The 23,808-nt window shown below is 38.8% G+C and overlaps 1 protein-coding gene across 2 annotated transcripts in view; it reads left to right on the top strand.

Annotated features, from left to right (window-relative positions):
- Positions 1–15,142, top strand: part of LOC120539535 (E3 ubiquitin-protein ligase TRIM47-like) — a 78,326-nt gene extending 63,184 nt beyond the window's left edge. For both annotated transcript variants that reach the window (XM_039769687.1, XM_039769688.1), the window contains exons 5-8: positions 384–479; positions 4,662–4,886; positions 7,193–7,298; positions 14,151–15,142. In XM_039769687.1, the coding sequence (XP_039625621.1) occupies positions 384–479; positions 4,662–4,886; positions 7,193–7,298; positions 14,151–14,158 (435 nt within the window). In that variant the 3' untranslated portion in view covers positions 14,159–15,142. The remainder of the gene's footprint in view (positions 1–383; positions 480–4,661; positions 4,887–7,192; positions 7,299–14,150) is intronic.
- Positions 15,143–23,808: the final 8,666 nt, after the last annotated feature.

The raw sequence follows: 23,808 nt of genomic DNA, 5'->3' as shown, positions 1-23,808 counted from the left end.
GAAAACATATTAACATATTAAACTTTTCTTGGCCATTGCTACAAACACAAGGTAAGTAACAAATAAAAACACTCATTTTAGGTAGCGTATCCCTTTAAAATAAGCAAAGCATATAACCCATGTGAAGTCCACACAAGCAGAGCTCACACAATGGACATGTAGAGGTTATTAGGTCCAATGTCCGACTTCTTAATTTTGCGAGAATTCAGCCATATCACCAGTCATTCTTTAATGTTTACAATTTGCTTAATGTATTGGCCATGGCAGTTGACATCTAAGATTTTTCTGGAGGACATCAAGTGAGTTTTTCTGGTAAGCGGTTTAATTTAAAATTACTCACTTATTTATTAGTTTTAATCTTTTTGCTATTTATTGAAAAACAGAAGCAGATTGGAAATCTCCAGACAATAATAAGGAAAAGACAAGTTGCAGGAATGAAGAAAATTGCTGAACTGAATGGAGATTTATTATCCATAAAAGTAAGCTAATAAGTTATTTTTTATTTATTTATTTTTTTAATCATTGCTAATATCCACTAAATGGACCATCAGCCACACTGAAATTGGTTGGTCATTACCAAACTGGAAGAAAAGCTACTCTTGGGATTTAAAAGGTTTAGCACCCAGGGACAGATGAAAGCACACAAACCGTGTGTCTAGTAGCAACTGCGACACTTAAAGGATCAACTGGTTACTTTTGTGAATGTGCAGCTTGGGGCAGCCTGTAGACACCTCAGCGAGGTCAGAGTGACTTAATAGTGCTTGTATCTTCACACATATATCAAACAAATGTTTCATGCAAATCTTGCTTTCTATGCAAAATGGAGTAACAAATACTGTTATTAGTAGAGCTACATGGTCTGATGTAAAGAGCTACAGCAATGCTGCCCGTTTTATTGTCAAAAAGCACAGAGTTTTTTTTTTTTAATTTAAGGTAGGTTTCTTTATAGTGGAGTCGCGTGATTTTTGACATTCCGTTTGTCTATTCAAGTAAAGATCTACCTCTCTCCCTCATTTATTTGGTCAAGAATCCTATCTTCAATTCAAACATACAGCATTTTGGAATTATTATGAACAGGAAATACCTGCGAGTAATATTTTAGCAAAAACTGCACACATTTTGCCGATTTTGATTATATGGATTGATACAGGTGGATTATGTGACATGAGCTAAATTTTGAGATTTTTTTTTATTTTTCCCGTTGTTTGCCATTGTACAGAATTAGTCACTGCAAGGTCCTGTTGAATATTCAATATGCACTTTTTCCACCTCAGCCACCACCACAAACTACATAAAATGAGTAATATTTCAAAAAATTTTGAGGAGAGTATTCCTAATTCCCAAGACATCAGACAGACAAGCCTCTCTTCTGTTTGCGAGGTCCAAAGCCCCCTTGCTGCCTGACTGAGTTGTACCTGCACTGTGCAAAGGGTAGACCGTTGCGACGAACTAAGCTGCCGTCTCTGCCTTTGTTTTTCCATTCTGTTTTAGTACATAAAACATGAGACATCAGAAAGATGAGCCTCACTTTTGGTAGTGAGGTTCAAAGCACACGTGTTCCTTATTCTTCATTGCTACATTCTTAAGAATTAAACTTCCAGATGAGCAGTCATTGGTTGTGAGCGCTCATGCAAACACAGCTTTGCCCCTCTGACTAAAGAGAACATCAAACCAGTTGGCCTTAGGTGTCACTTTAGCCAATGAGTTTCACAGGAGTTTGCCGCTGACTGCCCAAGATTATGTAAATGAAGGCTACGATTGAAAATCGCTGGAACAGTTGTCTAATGTAACATAGGCTGTTAGTTATTGTCCTTTTACATATTTATGAATTGTTCCTTGTGCAAAACTACCTATCCATTTAAATATAATGAAAACACTTGAGAAGGGGCCTCCTTGTTTTCGTTAAAAGATCTCCAAGTCACCTCCGTGCAGAGAGGACTTTATAGCTCAGCTCCCTCTCTATGTTGACCATCATCTTTACACTCCACTATCTTGACTTCAAAAGTTTTTTATGAGCACTAGCAGAGGGAATTCCAACAACATTCATAGAGAACAGTTTTCCTGGAAAATACTTCATTCTACAGGAATTCAGATTGGTGAGATTGGTGCTTTTTTATTTTTATTTTGGTTCATTCACCAAAACTCTGATAACCAAATAACTCATTACAGTGACAGAGTGAATGGTATGACAGGTAACATCCTAAGATAAAATGTTGCACCAATTAAAATGGCGTGCTTACAGAGGGGTTGCCTCAAATGAGGCTCCAAATAGTGTTGTCCCCTTTAACTATTGAGATAACGTGGGTGTAATTTCATGATAAACAAATTAACATTTTAATAATTCAGTATTCATTCATCACTTTTTCTTTTTTAGAATATCAGAACAATCTAGACGAGAACTGGCCATTCAGCCCAAAGCTCACCAGTCCTATCCACTTAAATTTTCTAACAACATCGTCTAAGTCCCTAACATCTTACTGTCTACCACACTACTTGGTAGCTTATTCCAGGTGTCTGTTTCTCCGTGTGAAGAAAAACTTCCTAATGTTTGCGTGAAATGTACCCTTAAGTTTCCAACTGTGTCCCCGTGTTCTTGATGAACTCATTTTAAAATAACAGCTTCGATACACTGTATTAATTCCCTTCATAAGTTTAAACACTTCAATCATGTTATCTCTTAATCTTTTTTGGCTTAAACTGAAAATGCTCAGTTTTAATCTTTGTGATTCATTCCCTGTAGCCCTGGAATCAGCCTAGCCGCTCTTCTCCGGAGCTTTTCTAGCGCTGCTATGTCCTTTTTGTAGCCTGGAGGCCAAAACTGTACACAGTACTCAAGATGAGACCTCACCAGTATGTTATAACCTCCTTGGACTTGTACCCTGGGCTTTAACTGGGCTTGCCACTTCACCCACAGAGCATGGAGAAAGACTGAAACGATCTGTCTGAATGGAAGGTAACGATCCCCGCAATAGCCACCACTCAAGACATAAAAGGAGCTCAAGTATAAAGAAAGAAATAAATGATATCAGGAAGGAAATAATGGACATACACAAGACAGTTGAGAAGTTGCTTTAGGATATTAAAGACGAGGAAAAACATTTAAATAATCACTTTGAGGCAACCTTTAAAAGGTATGGTAGAAAAGACTGAGGAACAAATACAGGTCTAAGTTTAAGAATAAACAGAGAGCACTTGGCAGTCAGTTGGAAGATGTTAAGCAAATGTTCACGACTCAGATTGAAACAGCTGAACAACTGGCATCTACCGCTGACAGAAAAGCAATGACTTGCAAATTCCGAAAGCAAAGTACTTGGAGACAAACTTTCTGCACTGGAAGATGGATGCAGAAGGAATAATATTAGAATCGAAGGTCTCCCAGAGAATCATGAAAGTACAAATCCAGTGAAATTTGTAGCTGAACTATTCTCTAAAATAATTGGAGAGGACTTTAAATCAGATACAGAGATGGCAGCAGCTTACCGCATATGGGGATAAAATACCTTTAAACCTAGGACTCTTATCGTGCATTTTGAAAAATTACAATTTGAGTAATGTTAACTTCTCAGACAGAAACAACAGATTACTGTATATTGGAAAATAACCACATTTGTATTTTCCCTGATTTCTCAACCTCAACAGCAGCTAAATGTGCCGCATTTTACAACATTAAATAGCGTTTACAGAAAGACGAGATCAGAATTAGCCTCTTGTATCCTGCCAAACTGAAAGTGGACATTCAAGGCAAGTTCTACATTTTTACAGAAAAAAAGTAAGAAAACTGATCCTAATACTTTTTTGAAATACGATTGTGAGTAGTATCCTGTCATGGCATGGCAAAGAAGATGTTACCGGCTATTTGATCTGATTGCAGTGATATTTGAAGTATAATTATACATCCTATTCCCTTCTCGGCCACTCTTTGTTTATATTTTATTTAGTTATATGCATATATGTGTCATTTTTTAAGGAATCTGCTTGATATCATACCCTTGGTTTATTGTAGGCATTGTGTCTTTGACCCACCTACGTGCTGCCGGTCTGGTCTGGAAGGTCCTCCTGCGCCACCTTAGGAGTGCACACTATCACCCTAAAGGACACCTGGGCCAGGTCCACCAATTCTCTACTACAACGCAGACCAGCCAACTATTCCTCCTTCAGTTCAGTAACCCTGTGCTTGAGGTGCTGGATCAGCTGGCATCTCTTGCAGATGTAGCTTTCATGCACGACTGGCTCCTCTGAGCCATCATCTAAAAAGTCCATCATCTGGACTTGCATTGCACTGGCCTCATACAGAATAATAACTTTGTTTAAGACTTGTGGTTGAGTGCACAATATTTATGCAAGATCACAGACTCTCAGTTTATTGCCATTGAAAAGTGTGAATTAAATAATAAACCATTTGAAAATATCTGAATGATGCATCTCTTATCCCGTTATACTCCCCATGGATGTCACAGGTCTGTTGTGCAGCATAATCTCAGGCACAGTCCTAGGTGCCATTGGAGTTTTATCAGAGCTCCTTAAATCTTTAGTGTGTTGACGTGAATTTGCGGTTACATTGTTGAGCTTTTCTTGTAGACGGACTGCCCTGTAAGCTGACAGCCTGTAATTGGTGCCAAGTGTTCCTTGTTTATAAATCCCACATTGGTTTTTGCTGACAGGACTCTGCCCTGGCTGAAGCTGACAAGCTTCTAGAAGAGTCTCTCCGTGCCATTGAAAGGGCAAGAGCAGAGATACTTGCCAGAATTGAAGTGAAAAGAAAGGAACAAGAGGATCGTGCTGGTGAATTTATTGAAAAGATTGAGCAAGACATTGTTGAGCTGGAGAAGAAAAAAAAGGAGTTTGAGAAACTTCTAGAGGCAGAGGACCACATTTCATTCTTGCAGGTATAAATTATTTTGAACTATAGTACAGTATGTATCCATTAGTTTTGCCAACCAGCTTATTCCGTCACAGAATCATGGAAAGTGCAGGCCTATTCGCATGTAGTAACAAACAGGATGCCAGTCTTATACAGTAAGTGCCAATTTTCTCTGTTTAAGTCCAACTTTCAATAGACTGGTGGAGGATTTGGTGGTCCGCCTTAACTTTTGAGAGGCAGAGTATCGTAGAATTAGATTGGACGGCTAGGTTGGGGTTTAAGCCATGCTGTGTTATACGTTCCTTTTTGCTAAAACACAACTGGTACTCAACAGATAGTGCCCACTTCAAGCACTGTATAACAGCACCTAGTAAGAATACTACTTTTGTTAACCGTAAGCAGTTTCACTCCATCACTGGTGATGCCAAGATGAGACTGACAAATGTTGTGGCCTGAGTCAACCCACAATTCATTTATTTTGAGGGGTAGAAGTAGTGTTGGCAGATGTCTTGCTGTTTGTTCGTGCTCTACTTGATAGCTGGATGCATCAAGGTAGTGAATGCTCTACCAGTCAATGATGGTCTGCAGCATTGTGGCTCCATATGTATGAGGCTGATTAGCATGATACATATTTCATTGTTTCAAGGAGGCAATCAGGTGGGCTTTAAAGTACATTCATGTATGCACATTTACAAGATGACTGGTTAAATTGCATACAAATCTAATTACGGCAGGTTTTATACATTTATTTTTTTGTTTTAATTTTACATTCAACGCCACAAAATTTTTATAAACGAGAACACTAGTCAGCTGATGACATCAGGAAAAGAAAATGACACCACCATGGAGCAAACTGGTTAAGAATCACAGTTAATGGGCCAGTAGAATGCATTTTGCGTGAACAGTTAAACTCGACAACCAGAATGTCAGTTAATCATTTTCTTATCCTCATTGTCTTGAACAGAGTTGTTGATGCGATTTGGGTGCGGGAGCCTATCCCAAGTAGCATAGGCAGGAATAAACTCAAGACAACACATACAACAATCAGACGCCCCAACTACACACTAGGGCCAGTTTAGTAACGCCAGTGCACCTACCTTGCATGTGTTGGGACTGTGGGAGGAAACCCATGCAGACACAGGGAGAACCCAGGACATGAACCCTGGTCTCCTTACTGAGAGACAACAGCATTACCATACCACTCTGCCGCCAACTCAGAATGTTGCCATCTGAAATGAAGCTTCCTCACATCAAATGTTCCTCGGAGAATACCAAGCCAATTAACTACAACTGGGAGAAATTTAAAAAGCATTTTAATAACCGTAGATTAAACTTGGACACATCACTATGGCCCAGAGTACTAATAACACCTGAAACAACGGACTTTATTTAAAGAACAAGAAAACATTGGGACATCATAATAAGTGTATTAGCATTTACAATGATTGTGCTAAAACAAAACTCACTTATTTTACTAATATTTCTCTTCAGGCTTTTGAGAACTCTTACAGTATATACTGTACCTTGTAAATGGCACACACTCATTTAACCATAGAACATCTGCTTCCCTATTGGTAACTGTCTCATTTTAAAAGTGGATCATTTTATCATGTTTGCAAGGTGTCACAGTGCCTACTGCAAGTTTTTCCTGGAATTCTGAAAATTTAGTGTGAAATGCATTTTCTTTTCCTGTCAAGATGACATAAATGCCCACACATAGAGGACAAAACCTAGAAGTCTTGTCCTGCGCAATGTACAGATATTTACTCTCACTTCCATGACACTTTCTACCATTTATCTATCATTTTTACTTTTATACCTCATACATAGATCATGGACATACTTTGTGGATATTTTTAGGGTGCTTTCAGCAACCCAGAGACTGATTCTGAGCACATTATACTCTTTAGGTTCTAGGTGTGTGAGTGCCCATAGCCTGCAAGGCCTACTTTGAAAGTTTGAGGGTCTCTTTCGTGTATGGCTCAGGCATCTGCCACCTAGTAGTTTCTTATTGCTCAGCGTTTGTTTGTAGAACCTCCAAGTTTTTCATGTCCTGAGATGCAAACAAAGGCAGCTCAGACTTTGGGTTTCTTCCTCCTGCTTGTGTTCTTTAACTTATGTGACCACTCTTGGGTGTGCTGACTGAGAATGAACTAAAGCCTTAGCTAGGGGCAGATCCATGCTGTGACAGCAAACAGTAGCAGATGAATCCCACACTAGCCAAGATAAAATTACATATAAAATTAATTTCTGTTATCCATTCATTTTGGATACCAAAATGTGTTATTTATTGCACTAAAAATGTTTTAAAGTCTTTTGTTTCATTGTCAGAACTTCAAGTTTGATTACAAACTTCCAGAGGACAGAGATCTCTCCATTATGAAGCTTAACAAAAGCATATTTAAAGGGATAGGAAAAGATGGTCCCTTTACAGGAGGTGTGTATCAAAAATGACTTTTCAGAAAAAAGTACATAATTCTGTGCAATATCAGTTTTCTTTCCAGGTTTGGTGAGCCTTACATCATCTCATAGCTTTGTTTGTTAAAAATATGTAAATTTGTATCCTCCAAGTTACAAAATTCATATTTCATTCGAGCTTTCTTTTTCTCTGGTCTGTGCCAAGGAGGTAGAATCCCTTCCAAAGATACTAGAAAAGCAGCAAAACTCCCTCTTATTAAGGACTCTGCTTAACTGGGCTTTCCCGGCTCAATTTAAAGGTGGGTTTGTTTGGGGAGCAGCACCGCCACTTCTAGTCATTGTCTGACCAAGCACAAGTCAACCAACCTGCCTGAGCTCCATTTGTGAAAATGTTTTGTGCTCTAAACCAGAAGATATTTGTCATTAGGGCAGCATCACACCGTAGGACTTGACCTCAACCTTACCCACATGTGTCCCATACTGCAACCTCTTTCAGCACCCTAAACTCTCTCTAGGATTTAGGCCGAGCTACAGTGGTCTGCTCATAGCAAAGTGCATTTGTCAGGTCCTTTTAACTGCTGTTTTGTAATTTCTTTTTCACTATAATAAGTGTTAAAATAATACAGCTGCCTAATTTATATATTTATATATACAGTGGACCCTTGACTTACAAACTCAATTTGTTTGCGAGGGCTGGTTGTAAATCAAGACTATTTTTCCCATAAGAAATAATGGAAATACCCATAATGAGCTCCGAACCTCCCACAGCAACACTTACTTAACCTTTTCATAATAAAAAAGGGTTGTATAAAGTGCATAATTTACCAAAACACCAATAATTTTTCTAATGAACTAACCAAAAAGTTATAAAAAGTGCCTAGCCTACCAGAAACAACAATTTCATACTGTACTCACCATTTAATTTGACATCTTTGGGCTGCAGGAAGGGAGGAGGAGAATGAAACGGAAGGTGGTTATTGTTTAGAAGGAGCCTCCTTATGCAAATCTTTTCTTTGTAAAATTGTCGAGATGGTGGATTTTGACATGCTGTACATATTAGCGAGATCGGTCACGAACGCCACTCTCATATTTCCGTACAATTTCCTTCTTCGTTTCGATCGTGATTGCTGTTTCTCAAGTTAATAATGACAGTAGTTGAGCACTCAGTTCAAAGCTGGTCGTGTTGTGAACTGCTGTAATAATACACATGTGCCGCGCCAGCCCGCTAGCTAACATCCCTTCACAATTGCTTTCTTTACCTTCGTTACCTTCTCTTCCTTCCTTAGTAATTATGCGTCTTGTTTGCCATGGTCTTAGTGAATTATATATATATAGATAAATCACTGCACTGACCGAAATTACGTCCACAAACACATGTATCAGGGCTCTGACTGACGATTACGAACGTTCTCGGCTGTCTATTTACAATTGCACAAGCAGATACACGTGACCACATTTGGGTCGTAACGCAAGATGTTGGTCGTAAATCAAGATGTTCACATGTCAGGCAGGTCGTATATCAAGGGTTGACTGTATATAAAAATCCTGGAATGGAAAAGAAAGGCGACGATATGCGATCTTCTTGAAGTTCTTGGAAGACATTTAAAAGACCCGCGAGACAAAAAAGACTGGCCACAGACCGTCTCGTGGGGACCGTAAACATGAGACTTGGTGCCAAGAGATTGTCCCAGGGCAGTCTCGTGGGGACGTGGAACATAAGATTCTTGCAAAACACGCCCTTCTTATTAAATAAGAGCACGGACAGCCAGCAAAACATTCAGTCATGTAAAGTCACGTGGCACACACAGTATATCCTAAAAGAAAATCTTGAGACGAGACTAATACCAAAAGATTTTTTTAAGTCCCGCCCTCCTCTCAACCATTTCAGGTTAATGTCCCACACCCACAGTCCTCTCACCTCTCATTCGTGTGAATGCTTTTGTCAGACACAGTTCCTGCACTCTCAGCTCTTATAAATTTTTACATTTTCCTCACTTTATGTTCCCAATAAAAGACTTATTATGTGCAAATCTTATTGAAGAATTTCATCCTGAAGGGTTATCAACAGAAGAAATGAGTACACAAGCAATCCTAGTACAGTGGAACCTCGGTTCACGACCATAATTCGTTCCAGAACTTTGGTCGTAAACCGAGTTGGTCGTGAACCGAAGCAGTTTCCCCCATAGGATTGTATGTAAATACAATTAATCCGTTCCAGACCGTACAAACTGTATGTAAATATGTAAAAATATGTACAGATTAAGCACAAATATAGTTAATTACACCATAGAATCCACAGTGTAATAGTAAACTAATGTAAAAACATTGAATAACACTGACACAAAACACCCAGGCTCCCTGATCAGCTACAGGAGCTGGCTCGCTCACGCGCTCTCTCTCTGTGTAGCACGAGCGCACAAACACACACACACCTATCCGTCCCCCCAATCCCTTCCCTGTCAGCTGCCCGGCTCTCTAATCTCTCTGTAGCACGTGCTCGTGCAGCATTTTTAAAATGACTTTTAAGCACAGCAGAAAAAATTCCAAAGCGCTTGCAAAACCAACTCACAAGCAAACAAGAAAGCGAGATTGCAGGAGATCACGCTATTAAACCTAAAGCCTGATCGCTGTAAACAATGTTTTTAAAATGAGTTTTAAGCACAGCAGAAAAAACATCGCACAAACCGAACTTCATTTAAAACCAACTCAAGCAACCAAAAAGTAACATTGCAACAAATCACACGATGAAGTCCTCCATGTAAACAATTTTTAATGAGTTTTAAGCACAAGGAAAAAGCTTAACATTTGAAAAGAGAAATGTAACATCGCAGCTAATCGCTATGAAAAACTCCATCTGTAAACCTTTCATGAGTTTTAAGCACAAGGAAAAAAGCGAACATTTGAAAAAAGAGAAAAATAACATTGCAACAAATCGCATTATGAACTAAAAAAATTACTTTTGAAAAATCCGTAATACAAAAACCACCAAGAAAACTAACCTTGCATGAAACGAAGTTCTGGCATGAAGTGTTTTCCTTCAGGTGTTTTCTCTCTTGTGATTTCTTGGGTTTCTGGTGCTTTTAGCTGTTTAGCTGGTGGGAGTGAAAGCCTCATGCAGCCATTCCAAAAAGAACGTTCTTGTGACCCTCCACATTACTGGCAGTCTGGCTTTGTTTACATTATGCTGCTTGAAAGCACGAGGGTTCTCCGATTGGTAAATGAGTAAACTGGTAAACATTTTTTCCACCTTTTGTAATTTCTTTCTTTACTTCGATTTCAATTTTCTTCAAAACTTTCTTCTGACAACTCTCCACTTGCTTAGAAGCCATAGTTAACTGCAAAAGCACACGAAATACTGTAGAGCACAAAGAGTGCACGTCTTATTGAAAACAATGAACAAGGAGCGGCTTTGCTTAAATGAAAAAGCATGGCAGCTCTCTTTCTCTCTCAGGCTGCCTGTGGGGGGAGGGGGATGTTTTCGCTTGCACTACAGCCTACAGATAGGCAGGCAAACACGTGCAGCAATCTCCTCCTTCCCCTTCCCAGCAGGCACGTGCTCGCTCGCCCTTTCTCTCTCTCTCTCTCTCTCAACTGAGGACGCAAGGGAAACTGGCTTGTTCAGCAAACACGTGAAGCAATCTCCTCCTCCACCTCCCTAGCAGGCACATGCTCGCTCACCCTTTCTCTCTCTCTCTCTTTCTCTCTCTCTTTCAGCTCAGCTTGCAGGCAGGCAAGGGAACCTGGCTTGTTCGTATACCGAGTGTGTGGTTGTGAACCGAGGCAAAAGTTTGGCGATCTTTTTGGTCGTGAACCAAGTTGTACGTGAACCGGGACGTTCGTGAACCGAGGTTCCACTGTACAGAAAAACAATGAAGTCAAACGAATTAATGTGAAAATTGTCGACCGGTTACACGGCAAATTGGTTAAATGCATATCAATAGACAATGCTTAAACAATTGGTGGTGATGGTGCGGAAAATGAAAACCTCAGCTTACTATATTCCGTAGAGTATCTACAACCATTTACACCATTCGGTCTTCCACTGGCCGAATTACTGTTGAAAAAAGGATGTATTGTAATGTTATTGCGTAATTTATGTCTGAGTGATGGGCTATGCAATAGGCCAAGATTATCTGTATTAAAAAATGGTGGAACAATTCTGACCTGTAAAATTTTAACAGGCGACAAGAAAGGTAAGTATAGTACATCTTCCGCGGATAATAGACACCAAAGGAGATCTTGATATGCCATTCGTATTAAAATGTTTAGTTTCCCGTTAGAACAGCTTTTGCTATGACAATTAACAAATCACAGGGACAAACATTCGAAAAAGTCATTTATTAGGGTGAAAGACACGATATTCACTCATGGGCAGTTATACGTTGAGTTGTCACGATGCAAGTCCAAACATGGAATCAAAATTCAAGGCAATATTGACGAAAAGTTAATTCCAAATATTTTTTTTACTGGTTTTACAGTAAAGTGTAAGTTTAAAAAGTATTTGCGTGTTAATTTCAAAGCCAAATAGAACAAAAATGCATAACACAACGAATACCTCTAACGCAACATGAAACATAATTTTCTTTCAAATTATTATGTTTTACTATTTTTTACTATGGTTAATTACTCACTGTAATGTAAAATAGTTAGGTCTATTATGCATATGTAACAATTCCCATGAAAATAACAGTCTATTTCATCCACTTCTCCATACACGAGCTTAGACCGTAGTGCCGGCCCAGGGGTTGGCAAGCAAAGCGAGCAGGGGGCAGAGCTCCCTAGTTTTACTAATAAAAGAGAGCAGACAACATGGAAACTTGAAAGTATGTAAAAGTACCATTATTGCTTTTGCTTGACTTGTGATTTATTGCAACATTCACAAACATCTTTGAAATATGGTGGTGTCCCACCAGTGGGACACCTCATGCATAAGTGGCCAACGTATCCACTGAAAGTCCACTTAAAATATTGGGAGAACAATCAGACAACTGGGAGCAGGAGTCAAAGCCAGGATGCTGGATCCTGAGTCTTGTTTTTTCACCTCTATAAGATACTGTTTTATCCTGGGAATAAAGCCTGGATATAATGGTGGTGGTTAACTGGGTGTATCAGAAGTACTGTGTAACTAACTGAGCACTATTCTGTATACAATATTTGTTATTATAATTTTTTTTTTTTTTTTTTTTACTGGTCCCTAGTGTTACTAGGTTACTGGAACACCTTACATACTAGATCATGCTACATACAAGTAAAACATTTGTGAAGCAAATCAATTCCTGCTTTTCCTACTGACCAACTCTGCCTTTTGTTAATGTCAATAGAAAACAATTTTTTAGGAAACTTACTTTGAATTGAAACAATTAGTAGCAATAATGGGAATTTTGTGTATAAATATAATTTTTCCCTGCATCACATCCTGTAAAAATGTTAACTTTAGATTTGAATATAACATTTTGATCAGTAATCTTGTACTATTATAAAATTTTGGTGGGTTTCGGTCAAAAGCAATAAACATCAGTTTGTGGTTTACTTTAACAAAAAATATGGTGAATGTGTACCCCTTACATGTTCTGTTAGCGGGGGACCCCTTTACTAAACTGACCCAGACATGACATTCTTAATGGCCTTTGCTGTACCCAGGACTTGACCTTCTACTTTGAAAACTGGAGGACATTGTGGTCGGACCCCCAAGGGGACACCCCAGGCATCCGCAGTACTACATGTGCTTCATCGCCAAGGGGGCCCACTCCAACCACCACATTCTACAAAGTATATGTGTAAAGCTGACAATTCACATGGGTCAAAGTTCACCCCGGCTAAGATTTGCATTTTATATATATATATATATATATATATATATTATATATAATCTAAACTAATAAAAGGCAAAGCCCTCACTGACTCACTGATCACTAATTCTCCAACTTCCCGTGTAGGTAGAAGGCTGAAATTTGGCTATGGTTCTGCATGTGAGTTGATGGCTGCCGCTGAATTGTTTGGTTGTCGCTTTCAAGTGTACCAAACCAGCCAAATATTTTACACCTTTGGACAACCGCCAATGCCTCTTAAACATCTTAGATTCACAGGTGACGATTTGATAAAAATTTTAAGGCAGTACTTCGCAGCTGCGAAGCGCGGGTATTTTGCTAGTGTGTATATATATATATATATATATATATATATATCTTAAACTTGGTTTTCAGCTTGAATATTTTTCCTTTATTTCCAGCACTTATTTTGTCCAGGGCAGAGTTGTGGGGCAGCTGCCATCTGTCCCAGTCATTGGGCACTAGGCAGGAACACCACCTGGATAGTGTAGGGCACCAGTCCATCGCAAGGCACACAGACACACAACTCACAGGGCCAAATTAGCAACAGCGATTCACCTAACGTTTGACTTAAATTGATTTCAGAATCGCCCCCCCAGCCCCCCAAGTAGTTGATGAGGATTTCATTTGGAGTCCACTGTAAAGCTGCTGAAGAATGGAACAGAGCCTGCATTGTGCTTATTCTTGAACCTTCTTAGTCGCATCATTAACTGTGATTGGCACTTCCAAAGCAGTTTACAGTGTTTCAGTTAGGATGTTAATATTTAAAACTGCTTACTAAATTAGCTTGCAGATAAACTGTGTTAATATTTTGATGCCATTTTGGGAGACACAAACCCTTGGGGTTTAGTTCTTGGCCAAGGCGCCATGTGTTCGCATGGTTCCCTCATGTCTTGGTGGGTCTCCTCTCCCACCCAATTCACTTGTACGACTACTTTGCTGATGACTGGAAGCTACTAATGCTGCTGATTGAGTTTGATTAGAAAATAATAATGTGATTGTTTAAACATTTGTGTTTATAATAGACCTTTTCTTCCCAACAGGATTTTAAGTGCTCATCAGCTTAATGGTGGGCTCAGTCCATTCGTTTCTTCAGTACTGAGGAATCGCGTACAGCCTGCTAATGACTGAAGTCAAAAGAAATCTTCTGTTATGAATTGTGCCAGAAAATTGAAGAAAATGCCACACATTCCCTCAACTAGACCCTCAAAGGCAATCTGCCATCGTCCATCCTCAGCTAACAGGATTATCGACCATCTTTTTAAGCTTTTCCTCTCAGGTTAACTGTTTCCATGGATGTGAACCTTCAGCTAATCAGTCTTACATTTTAGGGTGGGCAGCTTCACTTATGAATAGTTTTATTTTTTTTGTAGGGCTTCTTTCTTAGTTAGCATTTGCTAATACATGAATGATGTGATTTTTTCAACCTAAAGGTGTCATTAGATATTTGTAAGTCATTTAAGAGCCCTGCCATTGCTCCCCAAACAATATGATTAAAAGGTGTAATTGTAATTGTACAGGTGAGAGTGTGCAATGTATGCAAATCCCCTTAAATTAAACTCTACAATATGGACTTTAATCACGTCTAAATTGTTTGATTTGTAATTATAAACTGTGGAGCAGCAGAGTAAATCAAGTCTTTGTCACAAACATTGTGGAGGACTGTGTGTATTGCTGTTGTAAGGCACTTCGCTTGAAGAAATTAAAAACTGCTTAGTGAACAATAAGTAAACTTTTTCAAGTAATACTAAATATTGTATACACTTGGTTTTCATGCTTGGGTGTGGAAAGCTGCGACTCGGAACATCATGCATGGGGTGGTGGTTTGGGAGATGTTCATCACCCTTGAGATCTTAGTAGTTTTCAGTTTTCTCCTTACTCCATATTGACCTTTCTTTTTCTTTATATGTGTAACAGGAACATTTAAATACTGAAACAACATCATTATACAGCAGAAAAGGTATGTGTGGTGCCCATTGCTGTTTATGGGCTGCTCGATACTGATGTATGTCTTTCCAGCATTTGAAGCACAGATGTTTGAAGCGTTGCCTCAAGGTTCATTTCAAACACTGCCAAGCACACTAGCGCCATGACTTCACCAACATCACTGCAGTCAGGAGCCGATTGTGGTCAGCAAGTCTACTCCAGAGCTTCTTTGGCTCAAAACGTAAAAGCAGTGGCCCTTCTTCATCTGCAGTGTTCTGACACGAGTTTGAATTCTACATAAAAAGTTCTGTAGTACTTCTCTCTTTATGTTAAATACTTTTAATAGACATAGTGAAAGATTCATGTGCAAGATACACCAGGTCTCATAGTGTGGTGTCTTGTCTACGTAAACTGAAACATGCATATTGGAACAGTCCAGCGTCATTTCTCCCCCATGTTAATTATATCAAGAGAGACTTGATAGACGCTTCACATTAGAGTTTACAAAGCCAATAACAACACGATTTTAGTATTCAGTGATATTCAAATCTGGTATGTACTGTTCATTTCCAAATATAATATGAATAAAAGTGTGTGTGCTGTCTTTAAAAAAACAATTGGTGCCATCAACGTCTGCAGTTTGTGAAAGTCTAGGTGCTTCTGCATTAATAAGAAAAAAAGGTTATAACCGATTCATTCAGAAATTGACATAAAGACAAGAAGGAACAGCTGGATAAGCACATCTGCACCCAAACTTTCAAAAAAGCATCCAACTTAGTGAGCAACATCTGTTCCTTGTGAATGCGTCTTATCAAAGGATGGCAAGGAATCTGTAAATAAGTCAACTGAACTGCCGCCCAAATTTCCGTAAATAGAATTAAAAGACTGAGCTTCTGTCGTTTCTGTATTCTTAAACCATCTTCCAGGTATGCAATCCCAGTTACTTGACATTAATGTTTCCCTGCTCCTTACCTGCTGTCACTTGTCACCCATCATCAACACTGAGTTTCATTCAAGGCTTTAGCTGTCCTCTCTGTCATACATATAAGACACACAGTTTCTCTACACAACATTTCAATATTAATAGCAATATGGCAATAATGAGAAAAAGCACAAGATGGGAATATTTATGAGAAGAGCCTGAGCATCATTGTGAGGAGGTGTCTTGTCTCCCATTACTTGGAGCCTCTCAGTCTATCGGCCACACTGACTTGCATTACACAGAAACCAAATGCAATTGAGAATACCGACCATGACAATGTGTGCCTTCAGAAGAGGAATAAGTCGACGGTATACTGAAGCATTCCACTGCCAAATGTAAAAACACAAAGCATAACATTTCAGTTAAAAAGAGGTTTGTTAATTATAAACTACTATATGTGGTGTTATTTTGCTTATTCTCACCAAGTATTACATATCTGAATATGGGTAACATGTTTAAAATAATTCCGATTAAATTGTGTCAAAATATATATTAAAAAAAAGCATTGGCCTTCACAAAGATTGTGAGCTGTCATTTATGACCGAATGCATTATTAACGGCACGCACTCTCTGCACTGAGACAATGTAACGTAAAAATTTTTAAAAAACGCACAGTCCACACAAACTCACAGCCTCTTATTTTTTGATCTTGCATAGAAAATGACAAGTCTGTTACAGTCAGATCAAAAAAAAGCTGTTAAAAATATTTGCATATACAGAATATGAGACGATCTCAGTGAAGGTGGGAGTCCTGAGTAGTGACAAATAATACGTGACACTAAAGAATTATAATGCATAATAACAGGAAAAATTAAAAATGTCGACTTCCTAAAATGTATATAATTTATAAGGAGCATTTCCAGAGGTCTGGTATACCAAATAGTAACTTAAACAATATAAATAGTCCAACAACTCAGTGCAAGTAAATGGAGCACTCGTCTGACACCACTAACAATGAAGGTTCACACTGTCACGCTGGATGGTTTATAGTGATTTGTCCTAAAAGGGAAGTGCCATCCAGCGATCAGAAACAAAAACACATTTAAGCATGCTGGTCGGTAGTTGTGTTTTTCTAAAACATTCATTACTACCCCAGTGCCTCCAAACACTGAAATAAGAAGTTTAATACGTTTTGCAGTAAAACTCTTAAGCATATGTAATATAATACTACATCTTTTGACACATATCAAAGGAAACCACAGCAAACCACAATAACAAACATGAATTGTCATTAGTCTGTCACCGTACTAAATCAACTAAAGTGTGTAACGTCACCGAACTTTGCAAAGTGTCAAATGTTTGCGTAGATTTGCAACAATTTAAAGCACGGTAGCTTTGAGTGTGTCTGCTTCACAAAGCTTCCTCTGAACAGCGTATGTCAGCTCAGCGCTCCGATGTTTCATTTCCAATATGCATGTTAGCTCGGAGTTTCGAATCTTTATTCATTGAGCTTCATTTGAACTATGCATGGCACCAATAGATTTCAAAATCTCAAAAGAATTGTCAGGCAAAATGAATGTTTGTAGATCATCAATATAATTTACAGCAGGTCCTGGTGGGCCACAGTGGCTGCAAGTTTTCATTCTAACCCTTTTTTCTAATCAACAAGCAGCTTTCACTGCTAATTAACTCCTTTCCCTTCATTTTAATAGCCCTATTTTTAAGGTTTCATTCCTCTTGAATGGATTAGTTTCTTCCTTAAATAGCAGCCAAGTAGAAATGAGATGTGAAACGAGCCAACAAATGACCACCTACATTGGAATATCAAACTCCAGCCAATTTCACTGCAACCAATTTCTTAATGAAAAGCCAGTTCTTGCTGTTAATTAAAGCTGTTATCGAACATCATGACTTGTTGCTTCTCTCATTCTGCCACAGCAGACTGCTGATTTTCTGTGTTTTCTAAGACCACCGCCAAGAGGTTTTGGTGACCTGAGCAGACCAACATGACTGAGGCTGTCACCTTTCTTTATTTCCAGGTTTGCTGGTCATGTGGTGGCTTGTTTCATGTCTCATTATTGTTTGGCTTCTCATTAAGAAAAAAGAAACAACTGCGGGGTCTGAGTCACGTCAATTAAAACTAAGGCAAAACAAGTTAATCAGCAGCAACCACAGCTCACTAATTAAGATGACGGTTAGAATGAAAATCTACAGCCAATGCAGCCCAACCAGGCACCCCTGGTTTAAAGGATTGTGCTCCGTAATACTTAGTGTCATGAAATAAAACTATAAATAACAAATCTTACAAATGCTGACTGGTAGAATGCATAATGCTGCAAAGATCAGCTTTAGTAATAGGGGTCACAACACCTGTCTCACCATAATACTCTCTTCTCATACTATAAATGTCCTCTCTTTGCCTCTTATCATTCATTTATAAAGATATATCAAAAATAGATGTCTATAACAAAACTAAACATCTGACTGACCATTTCAGTTCTTGTTACGGCTGACTGCAGGTTTAGGGGTATGAATTATTAAATATTAAATTAATTAGGTGTAATTTGTGCTTACTTTGGTTGTTAATAGATGAGAGTACACAGTAAATGTGTTGTGCTTATGTAACTGGGATAGAAAATGTATATTCTTAAAGTTGAAAGAAAATCACGAGCATATATGAAAATAAGCATTATATCTTAGTGCGCGTTAATATAGTAAGGGCTAAATTATAAAAAGGCCTGTGCCTGTAAATTGTTTTATTTTTCTTAGTAAGCTATAAATATGGGTATGCAGAGAGGGGCTGATAAGCAAAGTCCCCGCCACCCCCAACTTTCTTGCCTGACAGGGCCTGAGATACCTCAAAAGCTTGCATATTGTAATCTTCTTAGCCAAAAAAGGTGTCATTTTACTTGACTTCTCACTATTTTTATTTAAGGAAATTGTTTATTATGCTGTGCTGTGACCAAGACGATTTTATACCAATCACCTAACCAGACCTTGAAGAACGTGTTCACAAAGGAGTGATGTTGCTGGTAAAGTCAGATGTGTATTTTGAAAGAAGGTCCAGATGTGTTTATCCCGCTGCTCTTTGGTACCGCAGCACGTTAATGTACCTTTAATGCCGACCTCCATTTCACCACAAAGGCATCTACAGTGGCGGCTGTTGATGCCCATGGTGCGGTTTCTGTTTGAGTGACAGTTGTAATTAGTTACGCAGCATGTACTTTTATTCACATTCCACTTTACATATACAGTAGATATTAACTACAAAGGAATACTAACAGTTCTCACTGGAGTGTCCTGTATGTGTGAGGCAGTGTGCTGGTGACTGCATTGGCGCTGCGTCTCACAGCCACAGATTGACAGGTTTGAACTTTGGGTCCAGCAGAGTGAATTCAGCCTGATCTGCCACAGTGAGTTTGTTATCATCCTTTAGAATGGCGCGATTCCTAGACCTCAAGTGGCAATGAACAGATGATGGAAGCTGCCTTCTGCAAATTAGTCAGTGCATTTTTGATGGCAATTCAAATTAGGAATGATCACAGAACAGGCCTTTTGTGCGATCCTTCCACCATATTCTGCAAATTATACTTGATTGCTTTATTTATTTTTATTTTAGGTGACTCTTTAATCCATCTTGATCCCGGGTTTGCACTACGCACACAATACAAAAAGCAACCACCGTAGTCAATCGAGCCACAGGACGGCATGATCATCGCTTATGACAGATTCGACTGTGATGGTCTTTTTTCTCCTTAGTGAACTCATTAATTTTGAGCTCCGCAAAATATTTCCAATATAATGTATTAATAAATTAAATATCTCATTACTTTATTTTATAATAACGTCTGTTAATTTAAGAATTGTATCTTCTTTCTCAAAATTTGCTCACTTATATCATGGCCAACTAGAGGGTTAAGTCTTTATTTTCTGTCTACTCAATTTTAAATAAGTCAGAACGAAGAAAATACAGGGTGAGTCAAAATTATGTTAACATTTAAATTGCGGAAACAATTTATTCACAAAACATAATATACTTAAACTTAATATGTGCAAGATGATTTACAGAAATGTCTACCATGTTTGCCATCATGTTCAGCACATGTACCATATGTGCCACATAAACTGTCCATAAAAATTGTATACAGGGTGGGCCATTTATATGGATACACCTTAATAAAATGGGAATGGTTGGTGATATTAACTTCCTGTTTGTGGCACATTAGTATATGTGAGGGGGGGAAACTTTTCAAGATGGGCGGTGACCATGGTGGCCATTTGAAGTCGGCCATTTTGGATCCAACTTTTGTTTTTTCAATAGGAAGAGGGTCATTTGCCACATCAAACTTATTGGGAATTTCACAAGAAAAACAATGGTGTGCTTGGTTTTAACGTAACTTTATTCTTTCATGAGTTATTTACAAGTTTCTGACCACTTATAAAATGTGTTCAATGTGCTGCCCATTGTGTTGGATTGTCAATGCAACCGTCTTCTCCCACTGATAGCAACACCGCAGGAGAAATGCTAGCACAGGCTTCCAGTATCCGTAGTTTCAGGTGCTGCACATCTCGTATCTTCACAGCCCAAAGATAAAAGTCTAAGGAGGTCAGATCAGGAGACCTTGGGGGCCATTCAACTGGCCCATGATGACCAATCAACTTTCCAGGAAACTGTTCATCTAGGAATGCTCGGACCTGACACCCATAATGTGGTGGTGCACCATCTTGCTGGAAAAACTCAGGGAACGTGCCAGCTTCAGTGCATAAAGAGGGAAACACATCATCATGTAGCAATTTCGCATATCCAGTGGCCTTGAGGTTTCCATTGATGAAGAATGGCCCCACTATCTTTGTACCCCATATACCACACCATACCATCAATTTTTTTGTTCCAACAGTCTTGGAGGGATCTATCCAATGTGGGTTAGTGTCAGACCAATAGCGGTGGTTTTGTTTGTTAACTTCACCATTCACATAAAAGTTTGCCTCATCACTGAACAAAATCTTCTGCGTAAACTGAGGGTCCTGTTCCAATTTTGTTTTGCCCATTCTGCAAATTCAGTGCGCCGATCTGGGTCATCCTCATTGAGATGCTGCAGTAGCTGGAGTTTGTAAGGGTGCCATTTGTGAGTAGCTAATATCCGCTGAAGGGATGTTCGACTAATGCCACTCTCCAGTGACATGCGGCGAGTGCTACGCTGTGGGCTCTTGCTGAATGAAGCTAGGACAGCCACTGATGTTTCTTCATTAGTGACAGTTTTCATGCGTCCACATTTTGGCAAATCCAACACTGAACCAGTTTCACGAAACTTAGCAAGCAGTTTGCTAACTGTAGCATGGGAGATGGGTGGTCTCGTAGGGTGTCTTGCATTGAAATCTGCTGCAATGACCCAGTTACTGTGTTCACCAGACATCAACACAATTTCTATCCGCTCCTCACATGTTAACCTTTGCGATATGTCAATGGCTGTACACAAAGAGAAACTTGTAAATAACTCATGAAAGAATAAAGTTACGTTAAAACCAAGCACACCATTGTTTTTCTTGTGAAATTCCCAATAAGTTTGATGTGTCAAATGACCCTCTTCCTATTGAAAAAACAAAAGTTGGATCCAAAATGGCTGACTTCAAAATGGCCACCATGGTCACCACCCATCTTGAAAAGTTTCCCCCCTCACATATACTAATGTGCCACAAACAGGAAGTTAATATCACCAACCATTCCCATTTTATTAAGGTGTATCCATATAAATGGCCCACCCTGTATAATTATATACATAGCAGTTCCATTATTGTTAACATAATTTTGACTCACCCTGTATTTGAGGAGAAGTGGAGGAGAAGTGATGACGCTCGTTTTCAATGTTATTTATTTTATTTTTTTTAAACCTACAACATTAGGGCTGTTGAACCTCAAAACGGTCGATTAAATGCAACCTCAAGAAAAGATGAGGGCTAATAATACTAATTACACAGGCAATAATAATGATACAATGTAAAAGGGGAATATTTATTAAAAGAGAATCTGATTATGATTTATTAAAATGTGTTTGTCGCATGGTACATTCCACCTGTTGCCGTTATTTTTTTTAGACATCAGGTACTGGAAGCTGCTGATGAACCTTTCTTTTCATTGCCATTCAGTAGCAGCAAAAAATAAAAGAAATAAAAGTTTAACAGACGTCACTGAACTTGATTACGAGTTTCTGTAACATTAATGCAAATGGGAAGGAGATGTCACTAGAGAAGTGGATGTCAAATACTTCGAAGTTTCAACATAATTTCTGACACAAGTGCTTTGTGAGGCTTTACTGTGACCATCTGTAATTTTTTCTTTATCTTTGGTATGCTATGGTACAATGTCATTACCTGATCCGTAAAGCCAACATGCCCATTGTGACACTGTAGGCTACCACAGCACAAGGCTTATCATCTTCCACATTTCCTTCGTTAACACTAGAATTACCAGAGCCTACGAAAAAACTCGTAATGCCGTCCCACCTTAAATTGCTTCTTAAATCCCTTCACACCTCTCCGCCAGCGTCCTTTATTCTCTAAATGTGCTGATAAAGAAAAGCTAGGAGCAGCCGGCTATTCCATCCCCCCACCAATTTAGAACGTGCACGAACTTCTCTCAGCTCATGCCTTGATTGAGTATCTGGGAGTGAAGTGGAGTTTTAGAGTGGAAATAGTAGATCGTTATTTGGAACACACGCATTTCATGTCTGTTCCGTTTCAACAGTAATCTGTGTCAACACATTGTTAAAACAGAAACGTTTTTTATATTCTAGTAGTACATGACATGTTTTTCGATAATTTCAAAAACAGTTTCATCTATATCGGAGTCTAAAAGGGCCGCCAACATTGTAATTTCTTCCGATAAATCTTCAATTCTCTCTCTGAAATACGTAATATCTTCGGCAGAATCCATTTCATCGGCAGTAGTAAGCATTTTTCTAATTAATTCTTGTGCTATCGATTCACCAATCAGTAACTAGAGGGCGTGTTAGAGCCCACCCTCTCAACTTTGACGAGTGAAAGTGACAGTTTTATTTCAAGCCGTATTTCATGGCGGTTTGCAGGAATGTTACGGACAAAATGAAATAAATAAATAAGCAACGAAAAACATATTTCGTGACACATTTATTTATTTATGCTCTCATTTCATGACATATTTATTTATTAAGGCTCTCATTTCATGACACATTTATTTATTTATGCTCACATTTCACAGTACTTTTATTTATTTACGCATTTATTTATTTATTTCATTTTGTCCGAAATATTCCTCCATACTCTGCAGTGTACCACGATGCATACAAACGCCAAACACCCCCCCGCCCGGGTTCTGACACAAACGCTGAAGCTGCCTTCTTCGTATCTCACCGTCACTTGGTTTTCTTTTTATTCAGTTTTATTGAGTGTCCCGCATGTTGCTGTATGCTTTTTCTTTTGTACTCCAGGACATGCAGAGGAAAGAATGGTAAAGACCAGTAACTTCGGCGCTATATGCAATAATCAGACACTCCCCATCTGCCCGTGTCGTTCAAACACAGGAACATATATTGGTGTAAAAGTATAACAAAAGTGCACTTTTATTCAAGTGCACTTTATCCATCGCATTTTCCTGTAAGAAGCAATGTACACACTTCTCTCTATGCTGTGGTTTCTATTACACAGACCTGAAAGAAAGAGACAATATATGTGAAAATATCCAGCATACAGCAACATGCGGGACTGGCAGGAACACTCAATAAAACTGAATAAAAAGAAAATCAAGTGACGGTGAGATACGATGAAGGCAGCTTCGCCAGCGCCTGTGTGTCAGAACCGGTGGGGGCATTAGTATGCAT

This window comes from Polypterus senegalus, chromosome 11 (assembly GCF_016835505.1).
Source record: "Polypterus senegalus isolate Bchr_013 chromosome 11, ASM1683550v1, whole genome shotgun sequence".
Lineage (NCBI taxonomy): Eukaryota > Metazoa > Chordata > Cladistia > Polypteriformes > Polypteridae > Polypterus > Polypterus senegalus.
Note: the sequence above shows the minus strand (reverse complement) of the source record. Positions and strands in the feature narration are given on the sequence as shown.